Genomic DNA, 20,725 nt, shown 5'->3' on the forward strand with positions numbered 1-20,725 from the left:
AGTGACTGCAAAAAGCGCAGGTGACTCCAGTATATGAAAAAGGTAAAAGAACGGATCCGCAAAATTGCAGACCAATATCCCTAACTTCTGTTTGCTGCAGAATCCTTAAACACATTCTCAGTTCGAATACAATAAATTTCCTTGAGGCTAAGCAGCTTATGTCCACGAATCAGCATGGTTTTAGAAAGCATCGCTCGTGCGAATCTCAGATTGCCCTTTTCTCACGTGATATACTGAGAAGTATGGATGAAGGGCAACAGTCAGATTCCATATTTCTAGATTTCCGGAAAGCATTGGACATGGTGTCCCATTGCAGGCTGTTAACGAAGAGACGAGTATATGGAATAAGGTCACAGGTATGGTGAGTGGCTCGAAGACTTTTTAAATAATAGAACCCAGTACGTTGTCCTCGACGGCGAGTGTTCATAAGAGACAAGGGAGTCGTCAGGATTGTCCCAGGGAAGTGTGACAGGACCGCTGTTGTTCCTTACATACATAAATGATTTGGCATACAGGGTGGGCGACAGTCTGCGGTTGTTTGCTGATTATGCCGTGGTGTACGGTAAGGTGTCGAAGTTGGGTGACTTTAGGAAGATACAAGACGACTTAGACAAAATTTCCAGTTGGTGTGATGAATGGCACCTAGCCCTAAATGTGGAAAACTGTAAGTTAATGCTGATGAGTAGGAAAAATAAACTTTTAATGTTAGTATACAGTATTACTAGTGTCCAGCTTGACACAGTCAAGTCGTTTAAATATCTGGGCCCAACGGTGAAAAGCGATACGAGATGGAAGGAGCATGTGCAAACTGTGATGGGGAAGGCAAATGGTCGAATTCGGTTTATTGGGATAATTTTAGGAAAGAGTGGTTCACCTGTAAAGGAGACCGCATATAGGATGCTGGTGCTACCTATTCTTGAGTACTGCTCGAGTGTTTTGGATCCCTAACATTACAGATTGAAGGAAGATATTGACGTAATTCAGAGGAGGGTTGTTTCTTTTTTTCCGGTAGGTTCGAACAAAACTTAAGTGTTACGGAGATGCTTCGGAACCTAAAATGGGAATCCCTGGAGGGAAGGGTCATTTTTTTCGGGAAACGCTAGTGAGAAAATTTAGAGGACCGACATTTGAAGCTGACTGCCGAACGGTTCTTCTGCCGCCAACATACAAGGCTTGTGCAGAAAGTAAGTTCCGATCAGTCACGAAATGGAAACTACATTGAAAATCAGAAATGTTTTACTTGCGACAGTTGGCTCCACCTTCCAGCTACTTCTCCACATAGTCGCCGCTCCAGCTAGAACATCTGTCGCACCGTTATACCAACTTTACAATACCCTCGTCATAGAAGGCAGACGCCTGTGCTTCCCGCCAATTCTCTACTCTCATGCATAACTCGTTGTCTGTGCGAAAATGTTGTCTTCATAGCCAGTAGTTAATGTGAGCACAGAGAGAGCCAATTACCGACTGTAGTGCGGGTTATCAAACACTTCACATCGAAAACGCTGCAGGAGCAATTTCATTGCCCCTGCAGATTGCGTCCGAGAATTGTCACGAAGTAGGAACCGTATGACAGTTCTGTAATGTGGGCTGCATAACATCAGGCGAAATCTCTCATCAGGACCTCATACTTGGCGGGAGACACTATTTTCTACTTATCTTTATGTGCTCACTGTGCACTCAGAACTGAAAAGAGCGACGTGATGCAACCAACAGGGTTACTAGATACACTGTCAAATACATACGTGCAAAGCTTTTTTAGATCTTCACAGTGGTTTCCAGTTCTTGATAGATCAGAACTTACTTTCCGAATATCCCTCGTACATGGCGCGTAAGGACCACGAAGAGAAGATATGAGAAATGTGGGCTCATACGGAGGCGTACAGACAGTCGATTTTCCCTCGCTCTATTGGAGAGTGGAAAGGGAGGGTAAATGACAAGTAGTGGCATAGGGTACCCTCCGCCACGCACCTTACGGTGGCGGAGTATCTATGTAGATGTAGATGTAGATGAAGATGTAGTGATCCTCCCATCTTGTGACACGTCCACGGTGGCGTTGGGCAGAATTGTGGTGAAATTTGGTGCCAGTCTGACATCACTAACCCACCCTACAGCTCACATGAACTTTTGAGCTGTGGTCTTTTTTCGCATGTGTTGAGACCTTGTTGTTTGAAGCATCGCTGAGCTCGAAGGTAACGTCGCAGGGCGCCACGCTTTTGGAATATTACAGAGGAAGGTTCTAGGCGCCTTTGAGTAAATTTCAGACTCATGCGTAAGAATAGGAGGCAATTACGGGGTTTCGAAAGAGTGGTCCTTTAATTTGTTGCCAAATGTATTTGGAACAGTGTGTGAAAGGTAGCAATCTACGTCCCCACAATTTGTAGATGTGCGGGACCTAATCATCAGTGAGTAGTTTCAGCGGGATATAGCATACCTGAAGATATTTGTGGCCATTATTTCTCGACCATTTGAGGCCATTATCAAGGCAAGATGCTGTGTTATTCAGCACTTGTGTTGTTTCTTCTGGGTGGGCTAATTTTATTTTCAGTGTACTTCATCCTCAAAGGAAAAGTACCAGTGCTCATGAAGAAATACAAACGTTACATAAAACGCCTAAACCTAGTTGTCGACGTACTGTAGGCAAACTACTCATTTCCTTTTATACTTTCTCTTCTAAAGATGCTGTGACACGCCCTAAGGTTAAACTAGCGAAAACGGCAAAACATATGCAAGCCAAAAACTGTTCCATACCACCTCTGATTTTTCTTGTGGTGAAATCTATTTCTTTCACTGGCATTATAACGGAAACCTGAACAGTGAAGAAAGTCGTAATTTTTGGAACTGTGCTAAAGAACATGGAGAAAAAATCATCGGCCATGCAGGTAGTAATGACATTATGAAGTGTAAACTTCTCAAAAGGAAGAGAGACCTTATCATCTTATCTTATTCAATAACGTTCTAGTAGTAATGCAGTCAGCGGAAATCAACGAATTGCTGTGTGAATTAAATGGGTATTTCTTCTACTTGCTGTTCTCTTTGGTGAAGGATAGTTAAATTCTTCTTTATGGACGTTTCAACATAAACAAACAGTGTGTCACATCCCTCCTCACAATACTTTGTGGAGACGTGGGGACTTTTTCATATAACGTGGTGGCCACAATCAGTATGTTGCCAACTTGTCATCCCTTTCTGGCCACACAGAAAGTGTGAAATAATCACGACAGATGTATCAAAGGGATCGTTATTGGATCCGCTCTCGTTCTCGCTATACGGGGTTATTCGTAAGTACCTCCAGTGCTTTAGAAGACAACTGCACGAACATTACAACTCATACAAAAAAATGACACATATCAGTAGATAGAACATCTTTCGAAGTTTCGATTCATAATACGTGTCGTGGCGTAGTATTAGAACACACCAGTATGGGGCAGAAATGTCAGAGCATGTGGACGAATCATCCGCTCAGTATAGTCGCATCGAATTACTTCGCGCCTGTAGATAGGTAGCTCAGTGAACAGCTTTCCAACGCGGGGTGTTGGCACCGCACCTCCTCAGCCAGCAGCAACTTTATTGAACTGCAGATACGTGCTCTTCCACCTGTGTTGACGTATACCACATCACAAATACTGGCTACTATGTGAGTTAAAAACTTGGAGACATGCTCTATCCACTGATATGTGTCTATTTCCTGTACATCTTGTAGTTCTCGTGCAGTCGTCTTCTGAAACCCTACAGGTACTTATGAATAAGTATGTATACCATCATGTCTCCAGGAAGTATGGATAGTTCCTTTACTGACAATGCAAGTGTTTAAGAAAGAATGTTGAAGAAAATTCAACAATAGAAAATGTAAATAAAATTTCCTTTAAAATTAATAACTGGCTTCTTGCAAATGGCCTGTCATTGGACTTAGACAAAAGACAAAAAATGCAATTCTGTACTCCACAAAGCCTGACCACACTATCATAAATCATGTACGAAAGCTAACCAAAAAATGAAGCATATCATTTTAAATTCTTAGGTGTTTATATTCGTAAGAACGTCAGCTGGAAGTCATGGATTATAGATGCTCTTAAATGTCCAAGCTCTGCTGATTCTGTCTTACGTTTAATATTAGATTTTGAAGATCAAAAGGTCAAAAAGTTTACTTACTTTTCCTGTTTTCAACCACTACTGTCTTATGGCATCATATTGTAGGGTACCTCGACACTCAGGAAGAAAGTGCATGTGTGTGGTGCACAAGCGTTCAGTAAAGATAATGTGTGGTATTCAGTTCAGAACCTCTTGTAGAAAGCACCTTAAACAGTCCAGAATTCTGGTAACTGCCTCACAGTACATCTACTCCCTTGCGAAGGTTGTTGTCAACAGTCAACCACAATCTGCAAATAACAGCAACGTTCATAACAGCAGAATAAAAAATAACTTATACTACTCGTTACGCCATCTCAGTTTAAAACCCCTATCACAGAGCAGAGACTGAGTAAAAAGAAACAAATATATCTTTTACTGACACTTCACATCTCATTTCTAATCGGTGCTCTATCACCTTAATATGACGTGACACGTTTTTATTTCTACAATCTGCGAACTGTGATCCTCCTTTTCAGGGAAGCGTCGTCATCACACAACGGGCATAGTTGTGAGTGATGCTGTGAACCTTGTACGATCAGCTTTAATCAGACAGCTGGAGTAGTCGAAAGAATATGTACTCGTTATCTATTTATTTAACTGTTCTGTATTATAGCGGAAATTGTAGCCTATTATCTGGTGTTCTAAAGTATAAGGTGCGGCCAATGGAAATGAGACAATAGAAAAAAGTAAGCAAACTGTTTATTATTTCAAAAGTAATCGCTGTAAATGTTTATATAGTTATCCCACTGCGAGACAAGATGGTCAGTGCCTTCATGGAAAAAGACTGTAATTGCCTATGGAAACATAATTGTGCCCAGGCTTGCACCGCTTCGTCCGAAGCAAATCAACGGTCACGAACGTCTTTCTTCAGGGCTCCAAAAATATGAAAATCACATGAAGAGAAATCAGTACTGCATGAAGGATTTGTAAAGGTTTCCCAGAAAAACTTCTGCGGCGTACTCGAAACAATAATGGCAACATGTGGGCCCATCCACGGTGTAGGAGACGAATGGCATTCTAAACAGCTTCCACTCATCTATATGGTTTTCAAGGAAATCTTATACCAATCTTCCTGCACGATAGTGGCAAGTTCACCTAATGATGATGGAAGTGGATAGCAATCACGAACCCTTCTTTCAGAAGTAGACCACAAAGTTTCAATAATACTGAGATCTGGTAACTGTGGTAGCCAGTGGAGATGCGACCATTCATTCCATTGCACACGAAAATACACTACTGGCCATTAAAATTGCTACACCACGAAGATGACGTGCTACAGACGCGAAATTTAACCGACAGGAAGAAGATGCTGTGATATGCAAATGATTAGCTTTTCAGAGCATTCACACAAGGTTGGCGCCGGTGGCGACACCTACAACGTGCTGACATGAGGAACGTTTCCAACCGATTTCTCATACACAAACAGCAGTTGACCGGCGTTGCCTCGTGAAACGTTGTTGTGATGCCTCATGTAAGGAGAAGAAATGCGTACCATCACGTTTCCGACTTTGATAAAGGTCGGATTGTAGCCTATCGCGATTGCGGTTTATCGTATCGCGACATTGCTGCTCGCGTTGGTCGAGATCCAATGACTGTTAGCAGAATGTGGAATCAGTGGGTTCAGGAGGGTAATACGGAACGCCGTGCTGGATTTCAACGGCCTCGAATCACTAGCAGTCGAGATGACAGGCATCTTATCCGCATGGCTGTAACGGATCGTGCAGCCGCGTCTCGATCCCTGAGTTAACAGATGGGGACGTATGCAAGACAACAACCATCTGCACGAACAGTTCGACGACGTTTGCAGCAGCATGAACTATCAGCTCGGAGACCATGGCTGCGGTTACTCTTGACGCGGCATCACAGACAGGAGCGCCTGCGATGGTGTACTCAACGACGAACCTGGGTGCACGAATGGCAAAACTTCATTTTTTCGGATGAATCCAGGTTCTGTTTACAGCATCATGATGGTCGCATCCGTGTTTGGCGACATCGCGGTGAACGCACATTGGAAGCGTGTATTCGTCATCGCGATACTGGCCTGTCACCCGGTGCGATGGTATGGGGTGCCATTGGTTACATGTCTCGGTCACCTATTGTTCCCATTGACGGCACTTTGAACAGTGGACGTTACATTTCAGATGTGTTACGACCCGTGGCTCTACCCTTCATTCGATCCCTACGAAACCCTACATTTCAGAAGGATAATGCATGACCGCATGTTGCAGGTCCTGTACGGGCCTTTCTGTATACAGAAAATGTTCGACTGCTGCCCTGGCCAGCACATTCTCCAGATCTCTCACCAACTGAAAACGTCTGGTCAATGGTGGTCGAGCAACTGGCTCGTCACAATACGCCAGTCACTACTCTAGATGAACTGTGGTATCGTGTTGAAGCTGTATGGGCAGCTGTACCTGTACACGCCATCCAGGCTCTGTTTGACTCAATGCACAGGCGTATGAAGGCCGTTATTACGGACAGAGGTGGTTGTTGTGGGTACTGATTTCTCGGGATCTATGCACCCAAATTGCGTGAAAATGTAATCACATATCAATTCTAGTATAATATATTTGTCCAATGAATATCCGTTTATCATCTGCATTTCTTCTTGGTGTAGCAGTTTTAATGGCCAGTAGTGTAGTTCTGGACAATGGGAGCTGTGCGAACAGGAGTTCTGTCGCCTTGGAATGCAGCATCACCACTGCGAAAGGAACATTGTACCTTAGGATGGGTCTGATCAGCCAAAATGGTCACATAACCCCTGGCAGTAATGCGACCTTGCAGAGTATGAATGGGGACCATGGAACACCACGATACGGCTACCCAAATTACCACCGGAGCCCCGCCATGTTTCTCTCTTGGGACGTAACCTCAGCCAGAAGCTGAAAACAGTGTGAAACAAGACTCATCTGATCAAATGACATTCTTCCATTGCTCCATATCCCAGGTTTTATGCTTTTGGTACCGCGTTTTCCTGTTACGAGTGTTTGCATCTCTGATGTATTGTTTCGGAATTCCAGCTCCCCCTGCAATCCCCAGCTTATGGAGCTCCCGTTGTGTAGTTCTGGTGCTGATAGGGTTCGCATTTGCGACGTTCCATTCTGCAGTGACATTTTCAGCTTTCGTCCCCTTATTTTTCGTCACAGTCCACTTCATTGAACGTCCGTCACAACCGCGCAACACACACTGTCGTCTGCGCTGTGACTTAGCGGACGAAGTTTTTCCGCTTTACGTGTATGTGGTATAAATCTTCGATACGGTGCTTCTTGTAACACCAGACATTTCGGCTACCTTCGTTACGGAAGCAGCTACCATAAAAGTACCATCAATTTTCGTACGTTCGAATTCACTTTGCTCCGACGTAATGCAATCACAACCACACAGAACACCGTTCTGACCGCGACTGACGTTTGCAACGAATGAGGACGTTGTACAGATGACGTTCGTGGTCAAATACAATAGCACAACCTGCAGGCTTGGCTATCATCTGTTCAAACGTATATTTCTCGCAGTGTTTACATATTTTTGTCCAACTCCTGCAAATTCGGGCGTGTCTCAGGGAAGTATATTGGAAGCGTTGCTGTTCATGTTGTATATCAATGACATGGCACACAATATTAACAGTAGCCTCAGACTTCTGTAAGATGAAGCAGTTACGTGTATTGAAGTATCTATATGATAGAAGCTGCACAAATATCCAGTCAGATCTTGAGACGAGCACTTAAGACGGAGCTTCTTCAAAGAAATAAAACCAAAAACCATGGTGGCGATCTCCATTCCCTTGCCGCCCTTCAATCTGGGCGAGTGATAGGGTGGGGGGGCGGGGAGGGGGCTTACTGTTTCCTTCCAAATTTCTCACATTTGCGCATATGAGTCCCGCCCTCCAGGTGACGTCACTCAGTCGATAAGACGTCACCCGACCTGTAACAAGTTTGAACATCACTATAAAGGAGGCGGACTTTGCTCCAGGCGGACTGCCACATCCTGACGAAGAAACGTATGGATACTTTCGAAAACGAGTTTTAGTTCAGATTTGATGCGGACTGTACACCGAGAGAATCATTTGCGTTTAACCTCACTTTGAATTCACGCTATCAATAATCCTGAAAGTTGCATTTTTTATTTGAGGGTTTGGACACTGACACGGAGTATTAAACTGTTTGCAGACTGCTTCTGGAGGGTGCGCAGCGGCCAGAGGCTGCACCCCTCCGTGGTGCGGGACTCGCTGAGCGCCCACTCGCTGGGCCAGTGCGAGCGTGACTGCCTCAACGCGCGCTTCTTCACCTGCCGCACCTTCAGCTACCGGTGAGTACTCCCTCTTCCCTCTCCTCTTATCATTTGAGTCTGTTAGTTTAAACATACTTTTTTTTATTTCGTCTCGCTAAGGAATGGATCTGCGCCAAAGAGGCGGTTCGCGTGTTGGTTGTAGGTATTTGTTCTCCCATCGGAGTATGCGGAGCCAAAGACAGGAGTTACTGCGGAGAACATTTCTGTCCCTTAAGACGAGATAAGCATCTAACTACACCATCCTGATCAGCTTAAAATGTTAATTGTTGTTGCTGTTGTGGTGCTGGTGGTCTTCAGTCCGAAAACTAGTTTGATGCAGCTCTCCACGCTAATGCGTCCTGTGTAAGCATCTTCACTCATTCACTCAACTACTGCTCCACTTTCATGTCCGTTGACTCTTACTACCGCAGCCTGGAGAAATTGTAGATAATCTTTGCCACGTGTATTTTATATTCAACCTTCAGAATTTCAAAGGATGTATTACAGACAATAAAATCAAAAGCGCACTCTAAATCTGCAAATGCAATGAACGTAGTCCAAAGAAAGGCAAACCTACCTTCCAAGAGAAATAGTAGAACCCGTATCGTTTCGCGTGTTCCTTCTTTTCTCCTGAAATCAATCTCATCTTCTACGAGGTCGTGTTCTACCAGCTGTTCGTCCGCCCCTGATAGCTGAGTGCTCTGCGCGACGGAGTGTCATACCTAACGGCCCGGGTTCGATTCCCGGCTAGGTCGGAGATTTTCTCCGCCCAGGGACTCGGTGTTGTGTTGTCCTTACCATCATCATTCCATCCCCATCGACACGCAAGTCACCGACGTGGCGCCAACTCGAAAGACTTGCACCAGGCGACCGGTCTACCTGACGGGATGACCTAGCCACACGGCATTTCCATTTTCGAGCTGTTCCATTCTCCTGCTAATAATTCGTGTCAGTATTTTGCAACCATGACTTATTAATCCAATGGGTCGGTAATATTCACTCTTGTCAACATCTGACTTCTCTGGAACTGGAATCATTAAATTCTTCTTTAAATCCGACTGTATTCCGCCAGTCTCAATAATTTTGTATACCAGGTGGAATGGTTTTGGGACGAGTTGTCTGGCATAGCGGTAACATATATACCTTCCTCATGAATCAGTCTATCTATTACGGAAAACCGTATCAAAGACTCTACCATAGATCCTGAGATTATTTTTCACATCTACACGGAAAAACGCTGCCAGGGCTTTATAATACATGTAGATATTTGCTCTCTGAATGATCAGGTGTCCGCCCTTCAACAGGGTCCGAACTGACAAAAGGGAGAGGGCGGGGGTGCGGTTATCAGGAGCTTCGATGCTAAGTGCGTTATGGAGCCCCTTAGGGAAACAGCGTGCAAGGCTGGAAAGAATCCCAATGTGCACTCGTGTGTCTGCCGGAGGGCCTCATCCGAGATGTGGACGAGGCCCTTCCTATGGATATAGAGGGTTCAGGGTGCAGTAGTCACCAAGTTGTTGCTCATGTCGACACCAACGACGCCTGTCGCTTGTGTTCTGAGGCCATCATCAGTTCCGACAGGCAGCTAACATAAATGGTGAAGACTGCTGGTCTCGCTCGAGGGGTGCAAGCAGAGTTTACAATTTGCTGCACCGTACCCACAGTCGACTGGGGTCTTTTGTTTTGGAGTTGAGTGAAGGACCTCAATCAGAGGCTCCGTCGATGCTGTGACGGTCATGGCTGCAAATTTCTCGTCCTGCGTTATGGGAGGAGAGTTGTAGGATTTCTCTTGGTAGGTCAGTGGAGCACTACACACAGGAAGCAGTTACTCGGCTAGCAGAGTACTTCTGGAATATTTAAGGTAGTTTGTGATGTTCTCATGGACGCTCGCCAGTCAATATGCAGAGAGTAAGAGCAAATCACGTACAAAGTGGAGACACTACCACTGACAAAATTTTAACAGTAAATTGTCGAAATGTTCACAATAATGATCCTGAACTTATTGCCCTCCAGGAAAATTGTTGGGCTCAAATTATTCTGGGAACCGCGAGCTCGTTGACACCCGAAGCAGAAAACTCTAAAATATTTAGCAAGGAATTGGAAGTACTATATCGAAATGACAGATTAGGCGCCATAGGAGGAGGAGTGTTCATAGCTGACGACAAAAGTACTGGGTCTATCGAGGTCAAAACTGAATCTCAATGTGAATTATCTGGACACAAGTAGGAGACCTTGGAGAGCTCAAGTTAATTGTTGGATGTTTTTACCGGCCACCTGATTTCGCCGTAGCAGCTGTAGAATCGTTCAAGTAAAGACTAAGCTCAATAGCGTGGAACTACCCGGATCATGAACTGTTAGCTGAATGCGACTTTGATCTCCCAAGTATACGTCCTCTGATTCACTGCAGGTGGTGCGAACAGACAGTCTTGTGAAGTGCTTTTGAGCACGTTTTCCGAAAACTGTCTTGAACAACTAGTTAGACAACCCACACGTAAAGGAAATATTTTAGACCTTGTAGCTACTAACAAGCCTGATCTCATCGACAGTGTCACTATAGACACAGGGATTATTGAACATGATGTCATCATAGCGACGATGGTTGCTAAGGCTAATAAATCCATCAAGATGGCTAGGGAGTATTTATGCTAGAAAAGCGGATAAGCAATTGTTAACATCCTACTTAGACAGTGAAAAGACGTCATTTAGTTTCAATATGACGGACGTAGGGAAATTGTGGGCAAAGTTGAAAATGATTCTAATCGGGCCCTGGAGACGTTTGGCCCAAGTAAGTAGATTAAGGATGGAAAACACCCTCCACGGTTTAATAATCAAATTCGAAAAATGCTGAGAAAACAGTTGTTGCACTCTCGGTTCAAAAACGAGAGCACAAACGCCGACAGTCGAAAGTTAATAGAATCTTTTGCGTCCGTAAGAAGATCAATGCGCGAAGCGTACAACAACTTCCAGCGTCATACTCTAGCGAAAGATCTTGCTGTGAACCAGAGAAAATTCTGGCCGTACGTAAAATCACTAAGCGATACGAAGGCTTCTATCCAGTCACTCGTCGACCAGTCTGGAGCGGCAATAGCAAAAGGAAAGCAGAAATTTTAAATTTAGCATTTGAGAAATCATTCGCACAGGAAAATCGTATAAAATTAACTTCATTTAACTGTAGCACAGACACTCGCATGGAGGACTTAGAAGTATGCATCCCTGCTTTAGAGAAGCAACTGAGAGAGCTGAAAACAAAAAAGTCCCCAGGTGCAGATGATCTCAATTCGGTTTTACACAGAGTACTCTGCGGTATTGGCTCCTTATTAGTTTGTACATATCGCCAATCTCTCGTCCAGTGCAAAGACCCAAGCGGCTTGGAAAGAAGCGCAGGTGACTCCTGTATATAACGAAGGTAAAAGGACGCATAATTACTGGCCAATATCCTTAGCATCAGTTTGACGCAGAATTCTTGAACACATTCTGAGTTCGAAAATAATAAATTTCCTTCAGACAGACAAGCTTCTGTCCACAAATCACCACGGTTTTAGAAAGGATCGCTCTTGTGAATCTCAGCTTGCCCTTTTCTCACAATATATCATACAAAACATGAATGGAGGGCTACAGGCAGATTACATATTCCTAGATTTTCGGAAAGTGTTTGACACAGTGCCTCACTGCAAACTGTTGGCAAAGATCTGAACATACGGGATAGGTTCCCACATATGTGAGTGGCTCGAAGATTTTTTAAATAATAGAACCCAGTACGTTGTCCTCGACAGCGATTATTCATCAGAGACAAGGGTATCGTCAGGAATGCCCGAGGTATGTGTGATGGGACCGAACTTACGCTCTGCATACATAAATGATCTGACGGACAAGGGAAGCAGGAATTTACGGGTGTTTGCTAACAACGCTGTGGTGTACGGGAAGGTGTCGTTGAGTGACTGTAAGAGGTAACAAGATGACTTGGGCAGAATTTCTATTCGGTGTGATGAATGGCAGGTTACTGTAAATGTGGAATAATGCAAGTTAATGCGGATTAGTAGGAAAAATAACCCTTAACAGTTCGAATAATGCATTATTAGTGTGTTTCTTGACACAGTCACATCGATTAAATATCTACGCGAATCAAATGGAATGAGCACGTCAGATTGACAGTAGGAAAGGTGAATGCTCGACCTCGTTTTATTGAGAGAATGTTGGGAAAGTGTAGCTCATTTGTAAAACCGATCGCGTATAGAATGCTAGTGCTACTTATTCTTGAGCACTGCTCGAGAGTTTGGGATCCCCACCAGCGAGGATCAAAGGAAGACATCTAAACAATTTAGAAGCGTGCTGCTAGATTTGTGACCGGTAGGTTCGATCAGCTCGTGTTATTGAGATGCTACGTGAACTCAAATGGGAATCCCTGGAGGTAGGGCGACGAACTTTCCGTGAGTCACTGTTGCGAAAATTTAAAGAACTGGCATTTGAGGCCGTCTGCAAAATGGTTCAAATGGCTCTGAGCACTATGGGACTCAACTTCTGAGGTCATTAGTCCCCTAGAACTTAGAACTAGTTAAACCTAACTAACCTAAGGACATCACACATATCCATGCCCGAGGCAGGATTCGAACCTACGACCGGAGCGTGTAACCTCCCCCCTCACTTATCGACCTTAATGACAGTGAGAAATTAAACCGCGTGTACCTAATGGAAATTTGGGAAAAGCAATCGTCACCGAAGTTAATCTATCGGTAAAGAGGGAGGAAAGGGTTACATCTAAATGAAAGGAAAAATGCAAATGAAACTGGTGGAAATCAATTTTGAAAAGGGGTAAAGTTAATAAAGAAAGTAAATGTGCGGCCGTTACGTTAACAATTAACTAGCGGTAATTAGATATTTGAGATTTGGGGGAAATCACGGTCGCCAGTCCTAAGGACAATTACTATAGTAACTGAAAAAGAAAGGTTATTACACATATAATTAGCACTAGAAGCGTGGCAACTGAAGGTTGACACGTGTAGTGTGAAAACTGAAAGTTTGTCAGAAGTAATAAATTTCGCTACACTCTGACTTAATTTAGCAAAAGAATTAATAAAACCGGAAAATCGAAAATTAATTTAGTGACTGAAGTTAATAGTGAGCTTTCTTTCTGAAGCACATCGAAATCCAGTAAAATACGGTTAGTCTTGGACTACCTCAACAATCATTTCAAAAGCAACTTGACTCTACGCAATTTAGAAACAAGATATTTAACTTTGAACTTGAATTAAATGATTCTGAACTATTAACAATAGTAAAATTTAGTACGTACCAAGCTGAGCTGCAGTCACAGGTAAGCTAAAATATGCTAACAAAACTCGCACTCTAAATTTGTGCTCGTGTAACCTAAATATTGTAGCCAGCTACTGAACTTTGAAATTAAAGCAGTGAAATCTAATCATATTATTTTAATGCTGGCGTTTGAATTTCAACGACACTCGGGTTCATTTCGGAAAAGGAAGGGACCCTGCTTGGCAATGCAATTGGGACAATGAGCAACAAAGGTTCATGCTAAGTTGCTGTAATTTTGCGAGGCAAATGGAACAATTTGAAAAGCTGAGGTCTGCCATACAGTTCTGAAACTTTACGTGCTTTTAGTCTTCCTTGTTGGTTGATTGAAAGTTTGATGCCGTCGATCGAGGAGGTGGCGACAGTCACTCATTGTCGGCCGTCGCTGTTGCAGAAGCTGGATGTTGGCGCGCCTTCTTCTCGACACGGTCACCAGGCGAAACGGGCTCTTGATGTGCGCCAGCTAATGCTTCCCGTCCGCGACACCATGTCAGAAACTATCAACGCGAGTCGAGCGCAATTGCTTGCTGCCAAACCCCGAAAGCGCGGCAACTCGCGGGAGCGTCACACGACACCTGCTCCACTCGCTACTCCCGCCAGACTCTCCCTGTTCTGCCCGCGCTCCACGCGGCAGAGTTAACACTCCCAAAGATCCTACACACTTTGATTCGTCACACGACCTATCGACGTAATCGTTCGATAGCAGTTTTCCCTAGGCAAGACCCAGCGTAAAAATACAAATAATATTTACGAAACAAACCAATTATACATCGACATGAGTGCATAAATATATATATACAAACAGTAAAACAATTACAATATATATAGAGACAGAAATGTCATATCTTGAGGTAACAAAACAAGGAAAAAAATAATAGTACAATAGATGGAAATAGGAGTATATGTATTTCCGGCGTTACAAGCGGTCTCGCGGTTCCAGACTGCATCGCCTAGAACCGCACGGCCACTTCGGCCGGCGGCCGTCTGCAGAACGATTCTACTGCAGCCAATGCACATTTCATATAAGGGCCACGAAGGTAAGATAAGAGAAATTACGGGTCTCACGGACGTTTATAGATAATTTTTTTCCTCTCTCTCTGTTTGCGAGCGGAACAGGAAAGGAAACGACCATTAGTGGTACATGGTACCCTTCGCCACGCACCGTACAGCGGCTTGTGGAGTGTGTATTTAGATGTATCCAGAATGAGATTTTCACTCTGCAGCGGAGTGTGCGCTGATATGAAACTTCCTGGCAGATTAAAACTGTGTGCCCGACAGAGACTCGAACTCGGGACCTTTGCCTTTCGCGGGCAAGTCCTCTACCAACTGAGCTACCGAAGCACGACTCACGCCCGGTACTCATAGCTTTACTTCTGCCAGTATCTCGTCTCCTACCTTCCAAACTTTACGGAAGCTCTCCTGCGTACCCCAAGCTGTGGCTAAGCCATGTCTCCGCAATATCCTTTCTTTCAGGAGTGCTAGTTCTGCAAGGTTCGCAGGAGAGCTTCTGTAAGTTTGGAAGGTAGGAGACGAGATACTGGCAGAAGTAAAGCTGTGAGTACCTCGCGTGAGTCGTGCTTCGGTAGCTCAGTTGGTAGAGCACTTGCTCGCGAAAGGCAAAGGTCACGAGTTCGAGTCGGTCGGGCACACAGTTTTAATCTGCCAGGAAGTTTTATATAGATGTAGATATTTCTTCCATGCTTCAGCCTACTGTTCTTTCCTTAGTACTGGCTTGCCATCTGAGCTCTTACTATTCATACGGGTTCTTCTCTCCCGAGACGTCTCTTCAGTTTTCCTGTAGGCGCTGTCTATGGTATGTATCTCATACTCATGCATGCTTCTGCAGATTTACATTTTCCATCTAGTCATCCTTGCTTTGCCATTTTGCAGTTTCTGTCAATCTCATTTTTAGACGTTTGTATTCTATTTTGCCTGCTTCATTTGCGACTTTTCTGTAGTTTCTTCTTTCGTCAATTAAATTCAACGTTTCGTGTGTTATACAAGGTTGCCTACTGGATCATGTTTTTCGTTGACAAACTAATGCACTGCTAACTTCACTATTTCACCTCTCAAAACTACCCATTCGTCTCTCATTGTATTTAGAGATGAACAGGAATTGGAACCTGTTGACAGAGACGCAGGAGCAAGTCAGGATCCTGAAGGAAGGGGGAGACCATAGGGTGTTCGTATTGAAGTTTGCGGAAGATGTAGGAGAGGCGTAGGTATTCTAGGCATCTGAAGCGCTGAGGGAATTCTGTGAGCCGATACAGCATACGAGTGGGAGAAAGTAGTAGGATGCGGAATGCGAGATGATGTGTATGTCGTTCCAGGATTTTCAGGTAACAATAATACTTCGGAGGAGCTCAAGTCCATGCTACACTGGCGTAAGTAAGACTGCGGCAGATAAGGGTTTCATAAGTGTGGTACCCTTCGCTGCTCAAATGATCTACGATAAATTACTGCTAGAAGAGGAGCAAGTTCTTTCGCATAATCTTTGTAGGATCTTATAGGTATCTCATCTGGTCCTGGCGCCTTTTCGGTACTAAGCGATTGTAGTTGTTTTTCTATTCCGCGATCGGTTATCTCAACATCAGCCATTTCGACGTTCGTACGACGATTGAAAGGAGGGACTGTGTTACATTCATCCGCCGTGAAATAATTTCGGAAGACCGAATTCAGCATTTAGGCCTTCTCTCTGTTCTCTACCGTTTAGGTGCCAGTATGGTCACTGATAGTGAATGAATAGTTGATTTTGACCCACTTACTGATTTTACATACGACCAAAACCTCTTAGGGTTTTTACTCAGTTCTGTTGACAAAGTTTTACTTTCAAAGTCATTGAACGCTTCTCTCATTGCTTTCCTTACCCTCACTTTCACTTCGTTCAACTGTTGTTCGTCAGCTAGGCTTTTACTTCTCTTGAATCTGAGATGAAGTTCTCTTTGTTTACGTAGCAAGTTTTCTAACACGGCTACTAAACCATTTTGGGTCTTTCCCATTCCTTAAGGCCTTACTCGGAACATACTTGTCTAGAGCATATTGCACGATTCCTTTGAATTTTTTTCCATATCTTCGTCCTCATCACCGATTATTTGATGCTGATTGCCCAGATACTCTAAAATTCGTATCCTGTCACTCTTGCTAAACAAAAATATTTTCCTACCTTTGTTAACATTGTATGTCATACCCGTTCTCATAGATGCTATCACAGCCTTATGATCGCTGATACCTTCCTCTACGTTAACTGCTTCGATAATTTTAGGTCTCTTTGTTGCCAAGAGGTCTGAGACGTTACCCTCGGGAGTTGGTTCTCTAACTATCTGCTCAAAATAGTTTTCGTAGACATCCAGAATAATGTAACACGAATCTCCGTCTATGGCACCAGTTTTGACGGCATGATACTCCCCATCTATATCTGGAAAGTTGAAGTTATCCCCTATTGAAAAAGCATGATCAGGAAGGTTACCAAAAGATACTAACAGTATTCTGCAAGTTCTGTCTGAAGCGCTCTACCACTAGGACTCCTGACCCAGGTGGTCTATGAAAACATCCGATTACCATTTTTGACCTACCTTCGATACTTACCTATCCTTACGATAAATATTCCAATCTGAACTGTGGATTTCATTGTCGTTAATGTCTGATTTCAATCAACTTTCTGTTCCTAATGCTATCTGTGCATTATAACTTTCAGTAAGCGATGCTAATTCTGGGACCTTTCCTTAGATGCTCCTGCAGTTTACTAAAATAAAATTTACCTTTTCTGTCTCTGACGACGACGAATGTTCTCTGAGGACGTTATGGCTAATTTATCAGGCGAATCGTCTTTGATCCCAAGGGAGGGTTTCTCCAACCTAAAAAAAACGTATGTGCTCGCCACACGCACTCCGCTACCCTAGTAGTCGCTTCCTGCGTGTACTGCACTCTTGACCTATCAAGAGAAACCCTACAGTTCTGTACCCGATAGCAGAGATCGAGAAATTCGCATCCGATACCGTCGCTGAGTCGTCTACTGGGGGCCGAAACACAATAACCCTGGGTTCGGTGTGGGGCGGCGGTGGGGTGAGTGGACTGCTGTAGCCCGTTGTGGGGTTGTGTACCACTGTGGACTACGGCGGCGGCGAAGCCTCTCCGTCGTTTCTAGGTCCGTAGTTCAATAATACATACATACATATATACGTCCATACATGCATGCATGCATCAATTACATACTGCACGTGCCCCACCTTTTACGTTATAAATCTTACTAGTACTGTCATAACTACTCAAATTTCACCATCACAAATTTTTACGACTATTTGTATGGGGTTAGGAATCAATCTGGTCCTGAAAGAAATTATTATATATTTTGTAGTCCAATTTAAAAACATGTTACATTAAAATTTTATTTTTATTTAAATAATTTTTATGTTTAATACTTATATGGTTGCTAATACATGAACATGTGATGGTTCCGTTTTAAAGGTAATTGATAATGGTCTAATACCGAAATTATTCAGTTGTAAAAGCAATAAGGAAAACATGACAACTCTAAATCATTTAAACACTATTTCTGACTTCGATTTCCTCTCAGACATATAATTTTAATTACAATGAAATGAATACCCTTAGCTGCATACAGGCGTTGATATGAGTCAACAGGAACAGTTGAAAATGTGTGCCCCGATCGGGACTTTCTTTTTTTTAACCTTATTTTGTTCTATATTGTTCGTTGACTTTGTTCGTGGCGGACGTCCGTTCAGGTTGTTCGTTGATCCGTTCACTCATGTTTTTTTATTACAGAGGGTAGCTAAACCGTCTGACCGAACAAGCTGAGCTACCGTACCGGTGAGACTCGAACCCGGGATCTCCTGCTTACATGGCAGACGCTCAGACTGACGTTAGTAACTTCGTTTGGTAGTTTTAGACCTCAGAAACAAAAACCATCTGAAACTTATTTACTACAATGTTTCTCTAAATTGTTGTTAACGAGTCAATAAAAGAAAGGCTTCTATTTATGAAAAATCACTTTATTAACAAAGAAAACATGATCTTACCAACAATTAAGGCTCTTACGCTAACATTGGACTCTTAAACAGAGGTTTTGGAATTAAAAAACAAAGAAAATCTACTTTAACAATATTCAGAAACGTGATTTGAGAACAAGTAATGATAAATTAACTAAACTATAGAGAAATAATAAACAACGACTACCAATTAAAAATGGCAGTAGGTACTTGAACGAATCAATTAAACAGTTATTTCGCTCATCACAGTCAAGTCACACATTTTTGTCATGTAATGCATTTTGCACACGTATTTTTGACATTCTGAACATATTTTGGTAGTTTCTGTGTCTTTCGGGGATAGACATGTATCGCATCTTGACACCTTTTAATTTTTTGGCTGCCTCGGTACCGATTGGACTTTCACTGCAAATTCATCGTCCCTGCTATCATTTTGAGACCTTTTGCAAAGAACTTTGTCCATTGCTGTATGCAAGTCTCTAGAAAAAATTCTGGCTAACATTTTCTTCTCTTTACATGTGCGTTTATCGAAGTCATGTCGAGCGTTTTAATAAAATCTCGATGCACCGTCTTGCAATTCTTGTTTACAACGATTTTTCCCATAAAAACAGCCATATTGTCTTACTATTTCCTGCTTTTCTTCGCGAACATTTTCTTCTTCCGATCATATATTTATTTCATTGTCACGAAACTCGGTTGGTGTATCCAATAAGTCAGCAGTAGTGTTGCTCTCTACGGTTCGGTAGTTTTGGTACAGTACATAAATTACGTAGTAAATGGTAGAATTACTGATAGTATTGGTAGCTCTGGTAGGGAAAGAAACATATACGAATGTATGAGAGAGAAACTGATAGCCGAAGATTTCTCTTTATTTTTTGTTTTCTTGTTTGTCTTGCACATAATTATAACTGCACATCATTCATTGTTAGTCCCTTGTGTATTTTATATCTTTACAAGATATAATTTTCATTTTATACATAAGAAAAATTAGTTGCACTTCTGCACTTTTATGTAATGAAAGCAGTTACTTTTGATGCAAGTACAGTTTACATGCACAAACATTAAAAACTGTGTAATTATTGTTGTATTTTTTTACTCAGTGGGAAGCTCTTTATCATGATCAAAGGCAGGTGTTTCCTGTTATTAGTTATAAGTGCGAAAGTTGTTTATAAATAATAGAAACATGTTTTATATATGTTCGATGAAGCATTGAAGCGATGTTTGATATGTTTCCGTTTTGTGTTTTTTTTTTATTTTCCCTTTTTTAACGCTATATGATAAACTTGTATTGCTGTTTTTTCTATTTCTGCTACTACATCCCTCTGTTGCACGTACAAATCAACAATTTTGATTTTGCTGTAGATAGTGTTTATTTTTAAGTAACAGGCAGGAGGATAGCTATGTAGAGCAGAAATGGTCTGTAGGTTGTGCGGCCATATATATGTCCTCATTCAGTATCTAGCCAGTTAACTGTTTCCGGAGTCTAGGAGAATCTAGTAAGTCACTGACTGCATATGTAAACAAAGCATTCGAAGTTAGGTAACGCCTGATAGGTGTGCAACGCAGCTAACGTTCCGGTAATGCAGTTACGATCTTTAAGTGATTAACACTACTTGGGAAATAACCGTAATAAGCACTCCGTCTTCAGGCCACAAGTGGCCCATCGGGACCATCCAACCGCCGTGTCATCCTCAGTTGAGGATGCGGATAGGAAGGGCGTGTGATCAGCACACCGCTCTCCCGGTCGATATGACGGTTTTCATTGACCGAAACCGCTACTATTCGGTCGAGTAGCTCCTGAATTGGCATCACGAGGCTGAGTGCACCCCGAAAAATGGCAGCAGCGCATGGCGGCCTAGATGGTTACCCATCCAAGTGCCGGCCACGCCCGATAGCGCTTAACTTCGGTGGTCTCACGGGAACCGGTGTATCCACTGTGGCAAGGCCGTTGCTCCCGAAAACTACCGTAGCCTATGCTTATTTACGATAGTCTACAGTAGCCTAAGGTAGTTTTACGACTA

General features: G+C 43.0%; 1 protein-coding gene across 2 annotated transcripts in view; it reads left to right on the top strand.

The window, feature by feature from the left end:
* Nucleotides 1-20,725, top strand: part of LOC124721875 — a 524,898-nt gene that overhangs the window by 426,323 nt on the left and 77,850 nt on the right. For both annotated transcript variants that reach the window (XM_047247017.1, XM_047247018.1), the window contains one exon: nucleotides 8,295-8,433. In XM_047247017.1, coding sequence (XP_047102973.1) covers nucleotides 8,295-8,433 — 139 coding nt within the window. The remainder of the gene's footprint in view (nucleotides 1-8,294; nucleotides 8,434-20,725) is intronic.

Source organism: Schistocerca piceifrons, chromosome X (genome assembly GCF_021461385.2).
Source record: "Schistocerca piceifrons isolate TAMUIC-IGC-003096 chromosome X, iqSchPice1.1, whole genome shotgun sequence".
Lineage (NCBI taxonomy): Eukaryota > Metazoa > Arthropoda > Insecta > Orthoptera > Acrididae > Schistocerca > Schistocerca piceifrons.